The following is a 19,423-nucleotide window of genomic DNA, read 5'->3' as shown; positions in this document are numbered from 1 at the left end:
CTGAACATAAACTGTACGATGTGGATCTGAGGAATTCACTAGGAGGAGTCTGTTAAAGCATTCGGTGTCTCAGGAGGTCTGAGGGGTTTCCTGTTCCTTTTCACAATAAAACAGACATCAGCTGGTTACTGAGTGAGCGTTAATGAGCGCGTAACTTCACACAGATTAACCTCTGGTTCTCCTGAGACCAGGTCTGTTCAAGGATCTGAGCTGCTTGACTGAGGGTTTTATTTCCACCTCAGGTTTCATAAAGGGTCAGACGCTGTTTTTCATGTGTCAGGGGATGTTTTCTAGTCAAGTACAGTTGTGAGATGGAAAACCAGGACCTGGTCCAGTTTTGGTCCTTGATTTCAAGAGATACAGACGCATTAAACAGTCTGGAACCAGGTCCAGGACCAACATCTGCTACTGAGCTAGAAGGAAACTGAACAGCTGAATAATACTTTAATAACTTTTTATCAGCTGTTTCCTGCTAATGACACAGTCACTTCCCGTTAAACCCAAAACAACGATTCACCACTTTCCCTGAACTCGACAAACAACGAACAAACTTCATCATCTAAAGAACGATGAACGTTCAACAGACTGAACTTTTCTGTTTGCAGATTATTGTCTAAACATCCTGGATAAAACAAAATAAAAATAATATTTAGAGCAAATGGAGCTTGTTTATGTTTTGAGCTTATAAATTCACTTCAATTCCACATGAGACGACGACGTGTTGAACAAACATAAACCTGCAGTTCCTCTAACGACCACTAGAGTCTGGCTCCAACAGTGAGTCAGTCCCCATAGACTCCCATGTTAAACTGTCCAACTTTACAGCAGAAATAAACATGTTTACAGCCTGGTACAAAAACTGTTTTGGTCTCTAGAGCTAATTTCCTCCTTCATGACACCTGTTTATATAACTCACCTGTTTATATTTTATTAAGGACTAAAGTTACGGAGGATTGAGGGCGTGGCCTCTTTGAATGACAGGTGGGTGAGTGTATGTTTGTCATAAATTTATAACTGACACGCCCCTCCTCTTTGACCATTTTTGGATAAGATGGGAGTTAGGGGGCGGAGTCAGACACTGCCAAGATGGCAACAGCTGTGCAGCTCACTCTGAGCTTCAGAAACCTGTTGGTGACATCACAGAGGTGACGGCCATCTTTATTTACAGTCTGTGATGGACCTGCCATCCACAGTTTGCCGACAACCAGCTGAGTGTTGATGCAAAACATGGTGGCTTCATTTTCGGCAAGTTTGGGCTCCGAATGTTTACAATGTCTGGCTCCGCCCCTGTTGAGCACATGGTCATAGTCTTCTGCAGAGTGAGGGCTACAGCACTGAGCTCAGGAGTCCTGTTCACCCAAACCTCCTGAGATCCTGATGTTGCCACAAATAAAATCTGGAAAAACTGGTGTTTTTAAATTGGATCTCCATACAGTTCTGGTGGAGAAAAACTAGATCTATTTTATTACCGTGAAACCTGATTTTATTTATTACCACAAGTTGCCGAAACGTCACTCAAAGGCCTCTGAGAACCATCTTTTAAAACACCATCATGTGGAACATCGGTGTAACTGCAGATCACAAAGTCTTTTTAAACAATTAGCACTAAGAAATTGTTAAATTGAATTATATTAAATGACATTAAATTAAATCTAAAAAGCTGCAGAATATCTTATAAAAATGAAATAATTGTATTAGAAGCATAACAATATTTTAGCCTATTAACCATTTCCTTGCTGATCATTTTCCAATAATTGATCAGTTTTAATTGGTTCTAAATAAATGTAGTAAATTTAGTTTATGTCAAAAAGTTTTAATGAATTACGTTAGGTAAAACGTTTTCTCAGTTTCAGTTTTCTGCTAGTGCTGTTACCATGGAAACTGCTCTGTAACATGTAACTGTTACAGCGCAGGTTTAGAGCTGAGACCAGCTGAACTCAGACCAGACAAGGTCAGGGAGACTGGTCAGAACTGATGAAGGATGAATGACGTCAAACACAGAGAGAAACCCGATCCAGAGTCCAGAAGCAAACAGCCAAGACGACACTGGACATTCTTCAGGACCCGTCTCTGAGTCCCAGACAAAGAACCTGAACCCCAGAGACCATCTGTGGAGAGACCTGAAGAAGACAGTTCACATCCAGTCTGATGGAGTCTGAGAGGATCTGATCAGATCCAGGTTCTGAGCTTGTAGGAACCAAGACTGAAGCTGGAAGTGGGGGGTCGTCAAAGAACTGGATTAAAGGTCTGAAGACTTTAGTAAATGAGAGATTTCAGTTTCCGTTCCGAGTCTGAAAACTTTCTGAGACCGACATCAGTGACACATCAACCTCCTGAATTTACCTGAACTGTCACAAACTTACCTACAGCACAAACTAGATTCTGATCTGAGACCAGCAGCTTTTCCTGATCTGAGATCAATGGTTTTCACGTGAGGAGCTGTCAGTGTGATCACGACTGACTGAGACCTGGAGGACTAAACCCACTGTCCCGCCTCTGCGGTCCAGCTGTAGGTCTGAGTCCTGGTCCCGGTTTGGTTTTCCTCATTTAGTTGATGTTTAAAGCTCCATGTTTCTTCTTCTTCTGTGTTTTATTTGAAGTGTTGATCCATAAGAAGATATAAAAACCATCTCGTCTCTCAGGCTTCTCTCTGGAGGTCAGAACTGAGGAACCTCGGAGCCTCTCAGCCAATCAGAAGAGAGGAGGCTCTGAGCCGCTCTTCATTGATCATTCAACAGTTTGGCTGCATCAGTAACGTCTTCAAACAAAGTGCTCTGTGTATAAAAAGTATAATAATTATAATAATTGTGACTCTTAATGAGAAAATGTAAGAAAATAGTAAAAACTTAAATAAAAAAAATCCAAGGAGACACAAAAACCCAGAGATTAAATTTTAGCTGATAAAAAACATAAAATCTGAGACGTTAGAGACGATTTGACTTGAACTCTTCATCTCAGCCGAACCACAGACTGAAGCATCTGAACAGCAGAGGTTTGTTAAAGGTAGACTGCACTAAACCGTACAGGTGTACCTAATAAAGTGAGCACTGAGAGAGGAACCTGAGAACACTGTGCTGAAGCTGTTGAAGGAGAACGGATTGAAAACACTGAGCTCAGCTGTGGGTTTTTTTTCAGCTATTTATTTTCAGTACTCAGCAGTAAGGGTTATAGTATATGGACAAGTTTTTCTGTTAAGAAATGAATTATCAAAACATAGTTTATAAAAGTGTATAGTAAGCATTACATATATATGCATGGAAACAAAAAGTTAGAACTCAAAACAAAAAGGGGTTATAGTCGTTCCAAACCAATCTTTTTCTTCTTCTCTCTAAAAACTACTTGAAATGCAGGCGGGAAAGTGTCCACTCAGAAAGAAATCAAACATGGTGAGGGAAGAAAATGCAAAAATAAAAATAGAGAATATACAGTTATTATTTCTGTGTTCTAGATCAAGATCACATGGACTCCTACAGCACTTGACGGTCACTGCACGGCTTTGACTTTTTATCTTTTTTCTTTTTTAAAACTAGCACCAGTGCTCCTGAAAAACGCTGACAAACTGTGTTTTTTTTTTTTTTTTTTTTTTTTTTTTAAACACACACAGAGGCTTCCAATAGTCAAAAAACGCAATTAAATAAAAAGGAAAAAAAAATAATAACACCAATAAATACAAGAGGTTACCATAAAAGTGTAACATAAAAAAGGTTCGAATGATGAGGACTGAATGCGCTCCAAATAAAGAGGATCACCGAGTCGTCCCTTTTCAATGTGAGTTTGATTTTTGTGAAACAGGAAGGAGGGATGGAGGGAGGGGGTGGGGGGAGGGGACAGGGTCAGTCAAACTCAGCAAAGAGATAAATATGGAAGAGAGGGATGATGGGAAGGCTGGACTGAGAAAGACCGTCACAACATCACTTGGTAAAAGACAAAATAAAAAAAAACACTTTCCATCGTGTAGTTCCAGTTCCTCAAATCTTCACACATTAGAACAGAGTAGAGTCTCAGAGTAGAGTCTCAGTGGAGCCCAGTGTCCATTAACGGGTCCATCACCTCCACAGAACGGGGGATTGTGGGTAGAGAGAGGAGGAGGGGGGAGTCAGGTGGGTGTTTTACATCAACAAAGCTCTAAACTCACACATCCTAAAGACTAGTGCCGTCCATTACGAGTGTTAATAATCATAATAATATAAATAAATGCATTACTACAATGATCTGTCGTCTTTTTTCCTTCTTATAAAAGAGGTACTGTCGAGAACACAGTCAGAGTACGAGTACAATACAGGATCAAACAAAACTCAGGCCTAACAATTTACACCTTCTTTGTTTTTTGAGCCTCGTTCAGCTGCTCAACACGGTCCTACAGTAACAGGTTAGAGACGGATCGAGAGGCCAAGCCCACAAATGTGATGTCACACAGGTTCCCAGCTCGTTCACACATACGGACTCAAACGCTGACGAGGTCACTGAAACAAGCCGGAGCCGCGCAGAGACTCAGACGCTCGGCGACGTCTCGACCGGCGCTCTCCACGTCTCGTGAGCGTAAAGTGAGGAGCAGGTTCCACCTTTTATTTTCTATAAGTGTCGTTCTTTTACATTTACTTGTTTAGTTGATATCAGCGGGAAGATCACAGATCGATCAGCACAAACCTTCACACTGAACCTCCACGAGACAAAAGTCAGAGTGTTCCAGAGCGAGGAAGGTTCAAGGACCTGAGCTTCTATGTTATTGATCAAACCACAATAACGAGGTGACGACCTCGAAAATGTTTTTGTTTCTCGTTTATCTTTAGAAAATTAATCTGTGTTTTTGACTTTTGAATAAACTCCAAGTGAAATCACTGAGCTCTTCTACCAAATTCAAACTCCAAGAGAACCTGATGGTCTCCGTCGACGGCGTCATGTTCTCTTTAAGAGAACCATGATGAGACTTGAAGCAGGAGAACGTTGCTCTGGAAGCTGGGTGAGGAAGTTCCTGCTGACGTTGTTGAATCCGTATGTGAGAAGGATCTTCACACACACACACACACACACACACACACACACACACACACACACACACACACACACACACACAAAAACACACACATTTAACCCTCAGAGACTGAAGCATCCCGTCTTCAGCTGTAAAAGTTCCCACAAGTCATTACTGTCACCTGTCAAACCGTTAAGGTACAAAGAAGGAAAAACAAAGCGAGGCTCCACCTCCTGCACCGACACGTCGGCCACTTCGATAAAAACCGGTCTGACTTTGTTTCGACTGCCCGGGTCTGAATATGGTTTAAAAACATTGTGACAAAGGCCACGAGAGAATATTTCATCACCACAAAACTCCCTATAAACATCATCAGAAACAGAAACAACTGCAACAACGGACCAATCAGCTCCTGGGATTGAAATGGACAAGATGGCTCATTACAGGAAAACAAGCATCAGACTTCCTCACGCCTTCATGCGGACCCTCACAGTGGCGACAGTCTGTCTGTCATCACATCACTAACACAGGACTCATCAGTCTTTACGAGCTGGGCTTTAACCAACAGTCTGGGTTCAGCTCGGTCTCTGCAGCTGGGTCCACCTCTCGTCAATGTCCCAGAGCGAGAGAGGTTCAGGGACCTCAGCTGTACAGGGCAACATGCAGGAGGGAGTAAGGCAGGTGTAGTGAGGTCCGTGCAGTAAAAACTACATCACGTCTGTCTACAGTCCATGTCTGCCTGTCCGTCAGCCTGTCAGTCAGTCTGTGTGGCACAGTTCTACAACCAGAGCCTGGTGGGGTCGTCCGTGAGGGAAGCCTCGGCTCGGGAGAGGTCAGGAAACATGTTGGAGATGTGTGAGCGACAAAGTGTGTGTGCACGTCCTCCATTTTCAGTCCTCTGTGTGTGTGTGTGTGTGTGTGTGTGTGTGTGTGTGTGTGTGTGTGTGTGTGTGTTGTGTGTGTGTGTGTGTGTGTGTGTGTGTGTGTGTGTGTGTGTGTGTGCGCGTGCAGCGTCCTCCTGCTGTCAGTGTATGTTCATGTCATGCAGGACCTGGACTGAGGCCACGCACCCTGTTCTTCACACACACTACAGCCACACATGGAAAATGAGGAAGAGGAGGGTGAGCAGGACGAAGAGCTACGTTTTGGCACCTCCAGAAACCTTGGCATGTGACTGGCCCCCCTCCCCCCCTCCCCCTGTCTTGCCCAACCCCCCCTCCCTCATCCCATAGCTTATATGAAGGGGCCGCCGGGCATACCCAGGAAGTTGGGCGCACCCATGGCCATGGGAGGGGGCGCCGTCGAGCCGCTCCAGTGCACCTTCATGTGGTGCCTCAGGTTGGACTTGGAGGAGAAGCGCTTGTCGCACTGCTGGCAGGAGAACGGCTTCTCCTTGGTGTGGATGCGGCGGTGGCAGATGAGTTGTGTGGACACCCGGAAGGACTTGCCGCAGTCAGGGCACTGGTAGCGCTTGGGCTCGGTGTGGATCCGCCGGTGGTTCTTGAGGGACATGAGGTTGGGGAACTCCTTCTGGCAGGAGTTGCAGAAGTAGGTCCCGGTCTTGTGGCTGTTCTTGTGGTTGAGCAGGGAGCTGGCGTGGCGGTAAGAACGGCCACACTGGTCGCAGACATGGGACTTGATGACCTCACTGTTGCCTCCACGGCCGCGGGCTTTGGCCATGCTGCTGGGGTTGAGTCCTTGCTCTTGCATCAAAGTGAGGTCCAGACCTGACCCCCAGCCCAGCTCCTGGGAGCCCCCTGGCCGGGGCTGCTGGGGTCTGGGCTGGCGGGGCTGCGGTGCCTGGCCGTGGGTGATCTCCATGTGGAGCCTGAAGCTGGCCTGCGTAGGAAAGGCTCGTTGGCAGGACCGGCAGGTCAGCTCCCGCTGCTTTTGGTGGACTCGTCGGTGGTTGTAGAGCTGAGAGGAAACACGGAAGGCCTTGCCACAGTCATGGCAGCGGTGTCGCCGTGTCTCAGAGTGGATACGGCGGTGGTTCTTCAGGGCAAGCAGGTTGGAGTAGGTCTTGAGGCACACGGCGCAGTGGTAGATGCCGACAGTGTGGGTGTTCTTGTGGTTGAGAAGGGAGCTGGCATGGCGGTAGGAGCGGCCACATTGATCACATCTGTGCAGAGACAAACAAGGAAAAACAAGAGGGGAGGAACGAGGGGATGGGAGGAGGGACAGGAGGAAAGAAAAAGGGAGATTAGTAACTGAAGATGGTAGGTTCTTTTCAGTGTTCTAGCCAAGTTAATCTCAAATTACTGGTTACCACTTTTTCTTTAGAATTACTGAAAATATTAGTACTCATCATCTAAGATGTTGCACATACAGGTATATGATCTGAAATCCGGCTTAAAGCTTTTAAACAAGACTACTACAAAGTGGTGTACCATTTAAACTTATGACTGCTAGACAGGTCATAGGGGAGAGGACTCCTGGGTGGGTGAGGAAGGGAGGGACATGGGAGAAACTATGGACAAACAACTGGGATTCATGTAGGGAACTGGGAGGTATCTGCGGCTCCCTGCACTGCACAAATGGACACAAGCTTCAGACAGCTTCTTTCACATCTGAAAACTATTTCAAAGACCTTCTGTCACAGCCTTCTTTTGGGTGATTACAAAATCCTGAATGATGAAAATCGATCCAACATGCCCATAGAACCTCTACCATGTCAGACTGTAGTTGCTGTAGTGAAGAATCCTTTAACTGATGCGAATAATGACCTCTGGACATGTGCAGTGCAGCTAGCTCCAAATACTTCCTAATCTTCCCTGTGGTTTCAGTTTGCCAAGACATCAAAAATTTAAGAGCCCCATCACATCACTGCAGTTTCTAGTCTAATAACTGGCCAGTATCATGATACTACCTAAAGAAAGCAAACACAAACAAATCAAAGACTACAATCAAAATCATAACAAGAGTAAGGAACACACAACATCAATACTTTAAATTTTGCTAATGTGCTACACAAAATATGCTACTTAAATCAAATCTGTGACAAAGTGTGCTGAGAAAAAGCATTAAAAACAGTACATCTAAACATGAAATGTTTGACTGTAGGTAGCCTAAAAAAACTAAAGTGTGTGATATATGCTAACTGAAAGCAAACGGGGTTGACTTATCTGGTCTCTCCACTAATTCAATTTGTCCAAACTTCAGAAAAATCCGAATTCCGGCACGCGTATGGTCCCAAGGAAGCCGGATTGGAGATCATATACCTGTAATAGACATGTAGAGACCTAAATTTATCTTCACTATTTTTCTTTCAACTTCGAAGAATCACAAACAACTGACGAGAACTCACGTGTACCGACACTCTTCGCCCTCTCCCGTGGGTGCAGTGGCCTTCCTCCTGACTTCCATGCCTACCTGGTTGTCCCCGCAGCGATGCCTAGCCAGACCGGATCTCCCCTGGAAACTCTTCCCACAGGTGGGGCAGCCAAAGGGGGTAGCACCCTCCTCATGGACCTTCTGGTGGTTGCGAAGGAACCTGGCCAGTCGGAAGGCTTTCCCACACGTGTGGCAGATGTGCTTCTTCCGCTGCGTGTGGATGCGCATGTGGTTGCGTAGCGCCATGTAGTTGGTGTAGGGCTTGTCGCAGAAGTTGCACCGGAAGTTGCCCGTCTTGTGGGTGTGCTTATGGTTCAGCAAGGAACTTGCATGTTTGTAGGCGCAACTGCAGAGGTCGCAGGCATAGGGTCTCTCGTCAGAGTCCAGGTCCACAGAGCTTCTCTCCATGCTGATGTTGGTGGAGCTGTTGGTGGAGGAGGACGAGGGCAGGTGCTGGGCCGGGCAGTCATGGGCTGCAAGCTCATCGGCCGTGGCAAAGCCTTCGCAGCAGCCATCGCACTCAAAATCCATCTGGGCCCCAGGGCCCTGTGGGCCTTTGCACAGCCCGGCTGTAGTGTGGGTAGCTAGCTGCCTCTGAGTGCGGAAGCCCTTGCCACACTCTTGGCAGTTGTGCTTCTTCTGGGCGAAGTGGAGACGTAGGTGGTTTTTCATTGCCAGCCTGTTAGGGTATGTAGAGTTGCAAACATTGCAATGGTACTCCCCAATTTTGTGAAGGTTCTTGTGATTGGCTAGGCTGCCTGCATGACGGTATGTCTTTCCACATTCTTCACAGGCAAAAGGCCGCCGTCCACTCTCAGCTGGGTCAAACTTCTGAGGCCTGGAGGTTCCTGCTGAGGAGTAGGGTTTTTTGAACCCTTGATGGCTGTATTTGACACCCATTACCTGGCCCTTTGATGACTCTCCTCTCATAGTCTGCATTTGAGATGGGCCAGGCTGCTGGAAGCGGGAACCGTTGGGGCCAGTTCGAACAAGACCTTTAGCCCGATGTTCCTCGTGGAGGCGGAGGTGGTTGATCAGTTGCTTTTGGATCTTGAAGGCCTTGCCACATTCTTCACACTTGTGCCTGCAGCAGGGATGGACAGAGATGAAGAAAACACAACAGAGTCTATGTAAATACATGAAACTAATACTCTTAAACATGACCCTTTGTTGAGGCAATTATTTTACGCACTACTGCCCATATGTAAATTTCCTGATATTCTTTTGTTCAACTTAAGTCCAACAGTTTGGTGACACACTGACTAACTGCTGTTGAAAATCAGAACGTCTAACCTGCAAACAATCTTCAACAAAAACATGGTGCTAAATCTCATAAACCACCAGCGTCCACATTGGGTTCAGAAGCACATACCAACAATTAGAAATTTGGAGCATTGATTGCAATGAAGTTCACTCAATGCAGATACAATTATGAAAACCTCAAAACTCATCTTATAATGTTAACTTTACCAACTGAGCTAAACGCAAAGTGATCCTGAAGCTTTATAACTGTCCACAAATTTGAATTAAGTAGGAATCACAGCTAAAATGTAAGTAGATTGGATTAGGAGCAACACAGCACCCTAATGCCTAACTCGGAAATTATTCCTACCATCCCTTTAAATGTGTGTAGACTGTAGAATTACATTAAGCTGTAAGACACCTGCCCAAATAAAATTTAAAAAACGGACAGAATCAGGGACCTACCTCTTCAGGTCAAAGTGGGTCCTTTGGTGATTCTTGAGAGCCAGCAGGTTGTAGTAGCGTTTCTGGCACACCAAGCAGCGGAAAACACCAGTCTTATGGGACTTCTTATGGTTAAGGAGTGAGCAGGGGTGTCTGTATCCTCGTCCACACTGGTCGCACTTGTGGGGCTTGTCACTTTGGTCAACCATAGGCCTACGTCCATCGCCACCGACATCACGGCTCCCTCCAGCGACCCCACCACCGACGCCATCTCCTCCAGACATGCCTTTGGCTCCATTCAGGCCCTGCTTGCTCAGTGAGCTGGCCCGATTCTTACCGGGGCACAGATGGGTGATGAGGTGGTGACGGTCAGCAAAGAACATGCCACAGTCAACACAAATGTGATTGCGTCCGTCCATCTTGTCGTTACCATTTGCAGAGCTACCTCCAATGCCCTGTTGCTGGCCGTCTGGCCTTTGGGGGCCGTGGACTAGCTGATGATTCAGAAGGTCCTGCTTCCTGGAGAAGCTCTGACCACAAGTGGAGCAGATCATTCTCCAATCCTGCTCCAGGTTGGAAGGTCCTGGTCCTGTTGGGTTATTGGCATGGCTACGCAGGTGGCTCCTGAGAGCTCTGAGGCTGGCGTAGTGGTTACCGCACACCGAGCATTGATACACTTCTCCATCATCCTCATCATCTTTGTCGTTGCTCCCCATTCTCTTGCCTCCGCTCTGGGAGTACTGTCGTTGGCCACCGCTTTCTTTCAGACTGCTGGAGCTTCCAGCAGGCAGTGAGGTTCCACTGGAGCTGTGGTAATTCATGTTCCCCATAAAACCATTGGACATGTTGCTCTGCTGCTGTTGTGGCTGCTGCTGTTGGCCATGGCGGGGACACATGTGTGACTTGATGCCAGATACATCTCCATACATCTCACCACAGTCGGCACACACATGTCTATCGGCCTGGCGGTGAGCAGAGTTGCTCTGGGAAAGTGAGCTGCCATCAAAGCGATCATGGAATTCAAGAGAGTCCAACCCACTGCTGTGGCCGCCATCTGGTACAAAGTGGGCAGCATCACCAAGATTCCCTGGCAGCGAAATTGGAGTGGTGGCACCACTGCCTTCCTGGACGTAGCTCTGCTGGGAGTCCAGAGTTAACGGCTCTGGAGATAGCCAGTCATTGCTGTCATTATTAATAGGCTGGTTGGAGGGACGCCCCTTGTGGCTTCGTAGGTGGCTGTGTAGCGCTGCCAGGTGAGGGTATTGCTTACAGCAGATGGTGCACTGGTAGTGGCCTGTCTGATGGCAGCGTTTGTGGTTGACCAAACTTCCCGCATGCCTGTAGCTTTTCCCACACTCTCCACACTTGAAGCGCCGCTCTCCATCATCTGGAGAATTGGCCTGGGGCACACGGCCTCCAGCGGGAGAAGACACTGAGCCCTGCGATCCAGAACTTAGGGTGTCTGAATTAAGGATGGAGCTGTCCTGGCCATGGGAAGCAGGGTGGGGATCATGGGTCAGATAGTGGACTTTTAAGGTCTCCAGATCTGGGTGTCCTGCGCCACAGTATGCGCATGTGTAGATGGGATTGTTGACTGGAGGGCCCATTATGGGATCATAGGGACCTCTCTTCTCACTGGGCAGGGGTGGCAGGGGCAGAGGGTCCCCCAGGGCTGGGGTGTATGCTGGGGATCGAACTGCACTCAGATTGTGAGGCATGATGCCTGGGAAACTGCGTGGCAAGCCGAGGGAGGGCGAGGCCGTGTTGTGCAGCAGGATGTGCTCCTGGAAGTCGGCCTTATTCGGCAGCGCTATCTGGCACAGGTGGCAGAAACACGAGGCTGTGTCGTCACTCTGGGATGACTGAGTGCCGCTGCTGCGCTCCGTGGCGTGGAGGCTGCTGCTGCTGCTGCTCACCATGGATGCCCCAGGGGTCTTGAACTTCGAGTGAGTTCTCTCGTGGCTGTTTAGGGCAGCCAGGTTGCTAAATTGCTTGAAACACACAGAGCACTTAAAAGTTCCTTGTTGGTGACACTTCTTGTGGTTCACCAGACTACCGTGATGCCGGTACGTTCTGTCACACTGATCACACTTGAAGGGTCTGTCCCAAGCGTCGTCAGATTCAGGGGAGCCTTTTTTTCCGTGGTCGTCTGTCTCGTGGCTTTGTAGGACACTATGTCCCATACCACTATTATTCAAATGGGAGCGCCCAAACCCGTCCGAGAGGTCCTGGGCGAGACCGTAGTCTCTCTCGTCGTGGCCTGCCTCTTCAGGTACTTCTTCGCTCTCTTCTTCTGTGTGTGCACTACTGGGGGATAGTGTATGGATACGTAGGTGGTTCTTCAAAGCAACAGCGTTGGGCAGGGTACGGGTACAAACAGGACACTGGAACGAACCCACTTCGTGAGACTTTTTATGATTAGCTAGACTAGCTGCGTGCTTGTAAATTCGGCCACACTGTTCACACTCAAAACGTCCGGTTTCTTCTTGCTGATAATGTGCTTTCATATGCTCTAGAAGACTTGGAGTACTCGGGCAAACCATATCACACTCTTTACAGGGGAAACCCTTGGCACGACTCATATCATGCATTGCCATAGTACTCTAAAGCGATCGGTTGGAGAAAATCACGGTTCACAACACAGCAATGAACAGTGATATTAGGGAGGTGGGGGAGGAAACAGCGGGTCTTAGCTCTTCAGATGAGGGCAGAGGTGGTGGCCATTTTCTCCCCAAGAGCTGGTGCTGGTACAGACAATCGGGGCCCACCCTGGGAGGTGGCGGGCCGGAGGGGGTCACACCAGCCAATGAGGTATCACTGTGGAGACAAGAAGAAGAAAAAAGAAGCTGGTTACTTAAAGAGCAACTGACCTTTTACGTCATTTATCAAATCAGTCATTCTCTGGTGACAGCCTCCGAAATGTTTTTTTGTCTCAGGTATCGATAAATAATATCTATTTGTATTTTTGACTGTTATAAACAAGCAATTTGCGGATGTAACCTCGATCTGAGAACTTGTGATAACTTAATGATAAACTCATTAATTGAAAAAAAAAAAAAGCGAACAACTCAGTAGATTATAGAAACAATCATTAGTTGCAGCACTAATAAGATCTCACACTGCAACAGATTTGTTAATTTCAAACAATGTGGGAATATCGTCAGTGTTATGTAATAAGGTAAATTATTTCTTTTGATTATTCAAATGATTTTATTGAATTTTAACACTTAAAATTACAACCCAATAAATAAATGCTGGCAGATATTGATTACACCTTCTCACAGATATTACTAATTAGAATTGTTTATTTTATGTTATTATATTAAGAAATGAGTATTTCACAATATATTTTTTAATTCTCAAACACAACATTGTGGGTAAACCTGTGGATGAATTGTGATGGTGAATTAAGAATGTGTAGTTCACTTAGTTAATTAAAAAAAAATTTTTTTAAAATATGGTGATAAATATGAAACTGAGATATGATCCTTATCACGTAAATGTAAGATGAAGCAGTAAAAGTCCTTTTTATTTACTGTTTTTCTCACTTTATCTCTTTTGGTCTTTGCATGTCTGACTCGCTGGAACTCCTCGTCCTGCTTCTTTGTAAATAGTTCAGTGTCTAATCTTAATGATGAAAAGTCTTTCTGTTTTTGCTTCTCCTCTTTCCTAATTTCTGTGTTATGTCTATGTGCATTTACTATGTATAAATATTAATAAGGACTGAAATAAAGTTTAACTGAACCTGTCCAACCACCCAGCCACATCCCCAAAATATTTAGTTTACTGTGATTTAACACAGATCAGCAGAAAATTCTTACATTTTAAATCACAGGAAACAGGAAGTGTTTGACACAAAACAAAAAAACATACTTAATCTATTGTCGAAATTCTCAAAAAAAAAAAGTTTTCTTTCAATTAGCTATTTTACCTCCACATGGCTATTTATCATACTGTTAGAAGATTGATTATCTGTATATTATTTAAACCAGGTGTCCTTTCCTTTGGATCTTGAATTATACAAGCGAAGCTGCTGTCCATGCACCGTTCACACCTGACAGCACTCTGCAGCGAGCAGGACACACCTTTGTTTATAGTGTAAAGAGGCCGAAGCTCCAGAGCCGCCACCCAACCCCCTCCATCAACAGTCAACTGGTCTTACACCAGAGCCAGTATCACCACAGTAAGCTGTCGCCACATGTAGAAAGGTGATCTCTACTTATAATGATAAGACTTTATCAAATTAAAAGATTTTTGGAAGGATGAAGATTTTAATCTTATGTACAGGCTTATCATTTGAACCTAACCTGATTCTGTACAGAGAGAGACCGTAAACATTTTGATTAATAATAATTTTAGTACTTTTTATAACTTATTTATATAATTTATATTAAATCTACAAAACAAAATGATTGAATCTGCATTTGTTTGTCATTTATGATAATAAACTAATATCTTTGGCTTTTGTACTATTGATTAAATAATAGAAGCTACTTGACATCTTGAAGATGTCACCTTGGTTGCTGGGAAATTGTAAAACAAAAACAAGAAAGTCATCTACAAAGAAATTATCTAAATACATAATTCATTAGCAATTGGCAGATTATTAAAATCTATTACGTTATATTAATCCGAGACATTAATCAGTAAATTAACTAATAAAAATAAAAGGGCAATAATTGCAGCTGTGCAACAATTTAAAATTGGACAAATTTTCATGTAAAATCATAAACAACATGATTAAATAATTTAAGACCATCATATAAGTCATATCATATGAGTTTTTGATTTGGTTGGTTTGAGACAGTGCACTGATGTGGTTTATTTACTCTTTAAAAGGTTAATTTGCACTGTTTTCTAATTAGACTGCCGCGGTTAATTTAAAAGAGGGTTTTGCAGAAAAACGTTATTTGTACCTTTCAAAGGCAAGTTATTGAAAATAGTAATAATCTTGGTCTCAGTGCTGAAACTCAGGTTCAAAGTCAACCAAAAAACTAAGAATGAAGACACAGAGAAAAGAAATAAACACATGCTGCTGCTGCTGCTGGTGATGATGGTGATGAAGATGTGGTCTAATATTGACACTGTGCTGTTTGTTCATGTGTGTTCACGTCACGCTCCGAGGACAATCCTGCACCTGCCAACATGGTTAAAGGATTCAGAATAAAATTTTAGCACGGAAGTCAACTATTATTTTAAATATTGATTGAACTGTCTTTTATTTTCTCAATGAATCTTCTGATCAATAAAACATCATGGTGAAAAATGGAGATCTCAGTGTTGGGCACATTGACACTGAGAAATTAAATTTCAACACAACAGATGGTGAGAAATGGTGTTTGCTGTTTGAGTGCAGCGTGTTACCCTCCACACACACACACACACACACACACACACACACAGACACACACACACACAGACACAGACACACACACACACACACACACACACACAGACAGACACACACACACACACAGACAGACACACACACACACACAGACACACACACAGACACACACACACACACACACACACACACACACACACAGACACACAGACACACACACACACACACACACACACAGACAGACACACACACACACACAGACAGACACACACACACACACAGACACACACACAGACACACACACACACACACACAAATCCCTCAATAACCAGTCAGTAATCAGATCAATACTTGCTTAAGGACCAGAGTGATTAAAGTGAGTCGATGCCTGTGACAGTTTTAACAGGCTAATCTGGACTCTGTAACAGATTACATGAGGCCGCCATGTTAATCTGATCGGAACACACACACACACACACACACACACACACACACACACACACACACACACCTGTGTCACTGTCTTTACACTCTGCCAGGACTCAAACATACTCTCTGAAGTCACACTCAAGGACTTTTCAATAACTTCCAAGGATGAAACGTGACCTGACACATTACAGAACATCACAGTCTCATTATTTACAGAGGTGGAAAAAAAGATAAATAAAAATTAAAAAACTTTTAGTCGCAACTCTGAATCCTGAATCAATATTTATCTTATTAATTACACCAGGCTAGTGTAATTACAGCTAGCAGCTAACAGTTAGCCTGGGAGATAGCTGGTTAACCTGTTAGCATCGGCACATGAACCTGAGTTGTTTGTTTGTTCAAACAGTACACTAATTTAATTAATCATAACAGTAGTTTATTAGCTGGACCACAACAGCAGGGCCAGTCCTGTAAATACGAAGGTCTCTGACTGACTGAGTGATCAAGTTACACCATTAGTCGGCTGGCAGAGTCTCGGAGATTCCCCATTGGTTGCTGCCAACTCAGCTCATCTGTCACTCAATTTACTAACTTTTCAGACCTTTTAGCGACTTTTTGTCCAGCTGACACTGAAACCAGCTGACACTAGACTGAAACCAGCTGACACTAGACTGAAACCAGCTGACACTGAAACCAGCTGACACTAGACTGAAACCAGCTGACACTAGACTGAAACCAGCTGACACTGAAACCAGCTGACACTGAAACCAGCTGACACTGAAACCAGCTGACACTGAAACCAGCTGACACCAGGCAGGATGATGATAACCTGGTCCAGCCTTACTTGTAGAATCAAAGTACCTAGAAAAGGCCACACATATCGGATCTGCACCCAGTGCTGTGATAGTATTGAAGATAAAAGCAAATCGTCTCAGCCCCATTATATCAATCCCACAGTGGTCAGGGTGAGTTTATCATGTTTTTCATTTCACTTTATTTAATCAAGTAAAACTCTACTACATCTGTTTTTCAGGAGGGACGTGGTGAAGAGGGAGAAACACTGTTTCCATAACTGACCCACACTACAGAGGAGCATCAGACAACGTCCAGGTAACATGTGAACAGGTAGAGCTGATCCACTATGGCAAACAAATTATAATGATTATTTTGGTCAATACTGAGATGACGATTATTCGACATGATCACTCATTGAACTTTGTCTTTTTAACAGTGGACTATCTTGAACTTTAAATGCAATTCATCAGAAAAACTAATTAAAAAATGATACATAAATAAAATACAATATCTAAATATATACAATTAAATATACAATATGAAAATTAATTTAAAAAATAATTAGATCATAATAATTTGTGGGGCAATGAAATTTGTTGTGAAACTGAACGTGGCAATATAATCGTTTTATCTCATTATCTCGTTTTGTCGCTGGAAGAAAAATCCTGATAAAAAATAAAATGAGCTGAACCGCCCAGCTCTATAAACACCTGTGATTTCCTAAAATCTAATTATACATTTAAAAGCAAACACACTGAGCTCTGACATCTGTCCTACATCCTCATATTTCCCTCCATGATCCAGCTGCATATTACAGATGTGACCTCACAGTGTCAGCCCCTGTGTGTGTTACAGACCTGTACTGTCCAGGTGTCCAACGATTGATTAGCTTCATTATCAGCTAATCAGCTAATTATTTTTTTCAATTTATTAATGAGTGGTTCAGTCTATGAAGCAAAAACATCACACTGATACATGACAAAGAAAATCAGGAAGATTTGATTATGAATGACTGAAACAATTAATCAATTATCAATATAGTTGTCAATTATTTTTCTCTACTAATCATTTAATTGACTGATCGCTCCAGTTTTCAGTTGTTAGCACAACTGACCCAGATCTGAGCCTGAGACGTTTTAAAGCAGAAAAATAAAGTCGATAGCCGATTAGTCGATCAGCAGAATGGCCTTTAAAGCGCTGTATGGATAACACGTATCATTATTATTATTATTCTTCAGAAAATATTTGATAATCAAACGATGCATTTAATTATTTTTAAATTTCAAAAAAAAAAAAAAAGTGTTGTTCCTGCTTCAGTTGTGAGAATTTGCTGCTTTTTTTTGTCTTATTTTATTTCGTATCACATTTTGTGCTGCTGTGACATTTTTTGAATTTCCTCTAAGGGGGATCAATAATGGTTCATCTTTTCTTTTCTTTGTTGCACATATTCATGTTTAAGTTTTACATGTCTCCCTCCCTGCTCGAGCACACAAACATAATGTTAGTAGCTGTGGTCGTAGCACTGAACACAGACTGTAACTGCACATTCACACAACAGCCTCATTAAGTCTGAACCACATGAAGCTCCAGCAGAAACCACCAGACTGAAACACAGAGCTGAACACAGCGTCCTCACACCTGCTCAAGGACACCTTCAAGGAAATACAGCTGACACTGGAACCTGCTCAAGCACCCACACAGTTTCCCCAAGGACCCCCAGGACTTCCTCAAGGACCCCCTGACTGGATATCAGCAGCATATATTTAAGGCTTTATGATTTTATTATGGTGGCCCGCCCAAGGTCCAGGTTTGTGACTATCAGAGCCCCGACACTCTGAAATCAGATGTTGTCAATCTTTACCTTTAAATCTTCCTAAAACACATATGTGATAGTGTCTGATCTGTGTTTTATTTATTAAGTTTTTAGTTTTTTAGTAATTATTTTTTTTACATATTTTATTGCCTCTTTTCACTTCCTGTCAGATCTTGTGTTTTTATTTATACTTACTTTGGATTTTTCTTGTGTTTGGTTTTACTTTCCTTGTACAGCACTTTGTTACTTTAAGAAAAGTGCTGTGTAAAGTTATCATTATTATTATTATTAATATTAATATTACTATGGGCCTCCACTAGCAGCTTCATCATGACGGAAGTGTCTGTTGCAGCCGACAGAAATCACACGTGTAAAATAAAATTCAGAAGGTTTTAGAAAGTTTTAAAGTATCTGATTTTTCACTGTGAGGCTCAGAAGTTAATGGATTCACTTTCCCTTAAAAAACACATTAAATCAGGCAGAAAACTCCTTAATTAAAACCTATTAATTATCATCTTAAAGCAACACAGCCACGATTGTTAATTGGTAAATGAATGAAGGAAGGTGAAACAGTCAGGACTTCACAGGTGCTGGTGCTCAACAAACACTAACTGCTCAATAAACTTCCCGCCATCACCACTGACTCCAAGTAACAAAACATCTGCTGATTAACTTTCTAAATCAATCGATTGATTGAAATGTGAGAAATGACTGATTAATATCTTTTACATCATAAATTCATATTCATTTTATTGTCATGTGCAACAATAAAATCTTCATGTGTGAAGCTACAAAGAGCAAAGGATTGATATTTACACTACACGATTATTGATTATCAAAATAATTATGACGCATAGATTAATGGACTAATTGTTGCAGCTGTAAATTAATGAACATGTGAATCTGTCGCAGCAGCTCAGACACAGTTTAATGAAAAAAAAGTGAAGCAGCGGTCGGAGGTGCAGAGTTCAGCCAGATGTTTGATGTAAGCAGGACAAAGAGAAGCAACACACACACACACACACACACACACACACACACACACACA

General features: G+C 43.5%; 1 protein-coding gene across 1 annotated transcript in view; it reads right to left on the bottom strand.

Moving 5' to 3' along the window:
* Positions 1-19,423, bottom strand: part of si:dkey-89b17.4 (zinc finger protein 646) — a 30,029-nt gene that overhangs the window by 7,343 nt on the left and 3,263 nt on the right. The window contains exons 2-4 of the mRNA XM_056402358.1: positions 10,013-12,808; positions 8,280-9,389; positions 6,232-7,094 (exon numbers count right to left, since the gene is read on the bottom strand). Coding sequence (XP_056258333.1) covers positions 6,232-7,094; positions 8,280-9,389; positions 10,013-12,588 — 4,549 coding nt within the window. The 5' untranslated portion in view covers positions 12,589-12,808. The remainder of the gene's footprint in view (positions 1-6,231; positions 7,095-8,279; positions 9,390-10,012; positions 12,809-19,423) is intronic.

The sequence above is a fragment of the Seriola aureovittata genome, chromosome 17, assembly GCF_021018895.1.
Source record: "Seriola aureovittata isolate HTS-2021-v1 ecotype China chromosome 17, ASM2101889v1, whole genome shotgun sequence".
NCBI lineage: Eukaryota > Metazoa > Chordata > Actinopteri > Carangiformes > Carangidae > Seriola > Seriola aureovittata.
Note: the sequence above shows the minus strand (reverse complement) of the source record. Positions and strands in the feature narration are given on the sequence as shown.